Genomic DNA, 5621 nt, shown 5'->3' with positions numbered 1-5621 from the left:
ATGCTCTCACGCCTCTGTATGTAGGTGCCTATGTAATGCTGGCAGCTGCTTATGCCAAATAGGTTCTACGACCAATCACTATTCCTCTTTTTCACACATCTGGCTCTTTCTCGAACTGTCACTACTGAGGCCCAATCAGAGGAGACGTGGGCGGGGTCAACGAGCAGATTCTCGAAGCCTGCTTATCAGAGGACCTTAGGAAACGCCTAGCACCACGAGAGGCTCGGCATGCATTGACCAATTAGAGACGAGAGGCATGTCCATGTAAATAACTATTTGTCTGGCATTTATGGAATGTTCAAGATGCTTCCATACGGCCAGCTAATGTGCGCATGCGCACTTGTTGCTAGCCTGATCGATCTGAAAGGTTCCTGAAAGGACGATAAGCCGCCCTAATAATAGAACACCAGAGGTACGGGGTTCACTAAGAAATAAAGCGTCCTAATGTTTTCCTTTGAAAACTGTTGTGTTCCATTAGTAAACGCGTTCACATCAACATGAATGCATGTAACACGGTAACACTGCATTCTGGGACATGTAGTCATGATGTAATATGATAGGACGGATGCCGTTTCTCACTCAAGTGAATCGTAAGAGCAAAGTGTGGCACTGTATGAAAGATATTTCTTACATGGAAGGCGATGGTGTAACTTGATAAAATGTCTTGTGTTTTGGAACAGGTGGTTCTATTCAACACAAGCGCTTCCGCGACTTTCTCGTCCAACATGGGGGCCCATGAGTAGGGCGAGGATTTAGGCTTTAGTCCCTTTTCTGTTATGTTCGTCTGTGTAGTGACATCAGGGTTTTAACTCGTCCTGATTGGTTGTTACGCAGCTTGTGCTGGCAAGCGCTAGAAGCTTCCCGGCCGAAGAGACCTCGGGAATGTTCGGGAATGGAGTCGAAGGGTGGGCGGGCTGGGCGCGCAGTGATTGGCTGGTCTCGCACGAGCCCTTCGGCATGCATAGTATAAATACGGCGCGTTGCCGGTCAGCTGTCATTCCTCAGAGAGGCAAATCGAAGAGAAGGAGAGAGACTCCTGACCCGGAGGAGACTGCAGCGCAAGGCTAGCGCTTGAAGGCGAGACACTGACAGAAGAAGCACAGTCTGAACGCCCTACTTCAGAGACGCACATCCGCAGAAGAAGTTTCTCCTGCTCACCTGCCGAAAAGAGTTTTTCTCACAGAGGCTTCTACCAGGGTGCAATTCTTGAAGATATCCAGCTGTTGCCAGAAGACTTCAAAAAGAGACTGTGAAGCATCTTGAAGCGGAGCTCACTGCTCAGACAACACTGCAGAAAATGAGTGCACCCAAAGGAGTCGCCATTGGCATCGACCTGGGCACCACCTACTCCTGTGTGGGGGTCTTCCAGCATGGCAAGGTGGAGATCATCGCCAACGACCAGGGCAACCGCACCACCCCCAGCTATGTGGCCTTTACAGACACTGAGAGGCTCATTGGAGATGCTGCCAAGAACCAGGTGGCCCTTAACCCTCAGAACACTGTCTTTGATGCGAAGAGACTGATTGGCAGAAAGTTTGATGACACAGTTGTGCAGGCGGACATGAAGCACTGGCCATTCAAGGTGGTGAGCGATGGTGGGAAGCCCAAGGTTCAGGTGGAGTACAAAGGTGAGAACAAGACTTTCTCCCCAGAGGAGGTGTCTTCCATGGTTCTGACCAAGATGAAGGAGATTGCCGAGGCATACTTGGGACACCCAGTCTCCAATGCTGTCATCACTGTGCCTGCTTACTTCAATGACTCCCAGAGGCAGGCCACTAAAGATGCTGGAGTAATCGCTGGCTTAAACGTGCTGAGAATCATCAATGAGCCAACAGCAGCCGCGATTGCCTATGGCCTGGACAAGAGTGGCAGAGGAGAGCGCAATGTCCTGATCTTTGACCTTGGTGGTGGTACCTTTGATGTCTCCATTCTAACCATTGATGATGGCATCTTTGAAGTTAAGGCCACAGCTGGAGACACCCACTTGGGAGGTGAAGACTTTGACAACCGAATGGTCAATCACTTCATTGAGGAGTTCAAAAGAAAGCACAAGAAGGACATCAGCCAGAACAAGAGGGCAGTTAGGAGACTGAGAACTGCTTGCGAGAGAGCCAAGAGGACCCTGTCTTCCAGCACTCAGGCCAGCATCGAGATTGACTCCCTGTTCGAAGGCATCGATTTCTACACTTCCATCACCAGAGCACGCTTTGAGGAGCTGTGTGCCGAGCTCTTCAGAGGGACTCTTGATCCTGTGGAGAAGGCCTTGAGGGATGCCAAGTTGGACAAAGCTCAGATCCATGACATTGTGCTAGTTGGAGGGTCCACTCGCATCCCCAAAATACAAAAACTACTGCAAGACTTTTTTAATGGCAGAGAACTAAACAAAAGTATCAACCCAGACGAAGCTGTGGCCTATGGTGCAGCAGTGCAGGCTGCTATACTAATGGGGGACAAGTCTGAGAATGTGCAAGACTTGCTCCTCCTGGATGTAGCACCTCTCTCACTAGGGCTTGAGACAGCAGGTGGTGTAATGACTGTCCTCATCAAACGCAACTCTACCATCCCAACCAAGCAAACCCAGATATTCTCCACCTACTCTGATAACCAGCCAGGTGTCCTCATTCAAGTGTATGAGGGTGAAAGAGCCATGACCAAGGACAACAATCTCCTGGGGAAATTTGATCTGAGCGGAATCCCACCAGCCCCTCGTGGTGTGCCACAGATCGAGGTGACCTTTGATATAGATGCCAATGGTATCTTGAATGTCTCTGCTGTGGACAAGAGTTCTGGCAAGCAGAACAAGATCACTATCACCAATGACAAGGGCCGACTGAGCAAAGAGGAGATCGAGAGGATGGTGCAGGAGGCAGAAAGGTACAAAGCAGATGATGAAGCCCAGAGAGAGAAAGTCTCTGCCAAGAATGCACTGGAGTCCTACGCCTTCAACATGAAGAGCACAGTGGAGGATGACAAACTTAAAGACAAGATCAGCGAAGATGAGCGGAAGAAGATTGTGGACAAATGTAACCAGACTATCACCTGGTTGGAGAGCAATCAGCTGGCAGAGAAGGAGGAGTATGAGCACCAGCAGAAGGAGCTGGAGAAGGTCTGTAATCCCATCATCACCAAATTATACCAGGGTGGGATGCCTGGGGGAATGCCTGATGGGAGCTGTGGAGCTCAGGCTCGCCAAGGGAGCTCCGGCACTGGACCCACCATTGAGGAAGTAGATTAATGATGGACAATAGTGGACTATTTTCATGGACTCCCATCTGTTTTTTAATTACTGAATTGACAGATTACTTTTTTTAAATTCAATATGTGCTGCTAATTGAAGAACCTAATGTTTACATGAAGAGTTTTTTATTTTTATTATTTAAGTCTAGTTGTGTGAGAGATGATATGCTGTTAGCAATTTTGCAGATATTTAATCTGATTTAAATGTAACATTTCAAAGCTGGCACTTTTAACACTTTAAATAAAATTATATTTGTAGTTTATCTTTGAAGTTGTTTGTTTCTTCCTTGTGAATAAATTGCCTTCTGTTGTGAAAATGTCTACGGCGGAACAAGTTAACCTTTTGGTACAATAGATATTTTTATATATTCAGTTTCTAATTTTAATTCATTGTTTTCTTGATGCTGTTTTCTGTTTGAGCGTTGTTCTGGAACTCCTTAACGTGGAGATAGCTATATCTGTTCCTGGGGTGGGGGGAGTCTTATTAAAGGTGCTCCGTGGTGGGGGGGGGGGGGGGGCAGGGAGGAGGAAGATGGGGTGGGGAAGCGTAATGTCAAAACAAGAGACATCTGGAGAGAGTGTGTAATTATTCCACTGTCCCATCACAGTATCTCTCCCTTCATCTCCTCATCTCACCTACAACTCTCATCTGAAGATTGTATCTTCCTGCAGCCCCCATAACAATGCAGGGGCTCTGTCCTTCCAGTACTCACTTTCTATCCCCATTTAATTGAAACATCACACCAGCAACCAGATTGCAAACTGACTGCATCTAGTGTATATGTAACAAGGACCCCCTGTATTCTATAAGAATCAGATTCCTAGACCAGGGAACAAAACAGTAATTGATATGTAACAATCTAGGCAATCCTATAAAACAGATCAATGTCAAAGATATTAATAACAAGGAAATTAAGCTACAACAATATTATAAAGTTCCATGGTTTTATTGATAATTAAACAAACAATCATATTTCAAAATATACAATATATTCAAGTAAAAAAATTCTACAATAGGAGAATTGTCATACTAATAAGGACATTTTACATATTAAAACATTCTTTTAATAAAAAATGAAGTGAAGGTTGGGGGAGTGGCAAATTGGTACTCTACGCGCGTTTCGGCGACCAGCGCCTTCTTCTGGAGCAGCCACGACTGATTATGAGAAAGATTTTTGGTGTGCAGACCAATGGTTTCAGTTAAAACAAAGCCGGCGCTGATATCCTTTTTTTCAAAAAGTTTATACTAGGATGTCCGAATTCTTAATTTCTGTCTTTGTAGATTGATGTCGTTTTAATCGTCGGTATTAGGCTTTCTGATAAATAAAAAGATAATGAAGTTACTCCCGCCGTCCGGAACCTTTAGATCATTTGAGCCAATGAACGATATCTTAACTTGACTTAGCAACGATAGAAATCCGCCTGATATGGGGATCTTTCTAGAGGAAACTATCCTGTGCACTTGTATGATTTACTTCAATTTTGTCAATGGTGCGGTATTTAAAATAACTCCCTGTCCAAAAAGATTTAACAGGGCTCAAAACTTCCGGCGGCGGGACAACGGGGTTTTCTGCACTCCAGGCGGTGACTTCATCATCGCCTGGAGTGCAGAAAACCCCACATACATGCATCACACATCCAGCAAGGACTTGATGCTGGGGCCCTGTGGCAGGTGAGAAGGTAAACACTAAATAAACATTGCCCCAAAGATGCGAGAATTAGATCTAGGATTTTGGGCCTTATTTTCAACTGCTAAGAAGTTGGGTGTTACTAAGAGACTGATGTGTGGTTCAGAGACATAGTAATCTGTTTAAACTTCCCTCTATGAGCCTGCACCTGAAACCTGCCTTCACTGTTCCTTAACCTGTATTGCCTTGTTAGAACAGTGCCACCCTTGAATAGCCTGTTTGCTTATGTAATATATAAGGTTCCCAGTTTTCCCTTTTTACTGAGTTTTACAGATAAATACGGACAGAAAGCATTGTGGGGCAGATGTACTACTTCTGGCGCATCTCTGCTGGTCTGCAGGGATGCGCCAGAAGAGTTGCAATGCATCTGCCCACCCGTGCGCCACCACTGATGCGCCGCATTGTAAATGCGGCGCACCGTGGTGCACGGATGGGCAGATGCGTGTCGCATCACCCGTCGGAAAGGCGGTGCATTCCTGGAGTTGCATTGCGAGCGCGTTGCAGCTCCAGCAAGGCTCGGGGTGCCCTATCCCTATCAGAGTGAACGGGTGCTCATTAGCCTGTGCCACAACCAATACATCCCAAGTAGGAAACAGGGGTTGGAGCCGACCTCGAGACAGCCTGCATGAGGGAGACCCTGCCAGCAACCTAGAGCCCGTTCCCACTGGCAGGAAAGGCACATTCCACCGAGCCCTC

At 46.6% G+C, this 5621-nt stretch overlaps 1 protein-coding gene across 1 annotated transcript; it reads left to right on the top strand.

Moving 5' to 3' along the window:
• Nucleotides 1–994: 994 nt before the first annotated feature.
• On the top strand, nt 995–3504 carry LOC144768386 (heat shock 70 kDa protein). Its single transcript, XM_078652014.1, has one exon. It carries the CDS (start codon nt 1298–1300, stop codon nt 3233–3235), a length of 1938 nt encoding a protein of 645 aa, XP_078508140.1. The 5' UTR covers nt 995–1297; the 3' UTR covers nt 3236–3504.
• The last annotated feature ends 2117 nt before the right edge of the window (nt 3505–5621 follow it).

Source organism: Lissotriton helveticus, chromosome 1_1, assembly GCF_964261635.1.
Source record: "Lissotriton helveticus chromosome 1_1, aLisHel1.1, whole genome shotgun sequence".
Classification (NCBI taxonomy): domain Eukaryota; kingdom Metazoa; phylum Chordata; class Amphibia; order Caudata; family Salamandridae; genus Lissotriton; species Lissotriton helveticus.
Note: the sequence above shows the minus strand (reverse complement) of the source record. Positions and strands in the feature narration are given on the sequence as shown.

Excerpts from the sequence above, each read along its gene's own strand:
- LOC144768386 (XM_078652014.1), top strand. The coding sequence starts at position 1,298 with ATGAGTGCACCCAAAGGAGTCGCCATTGGCATCGACCTGGGCACCACC.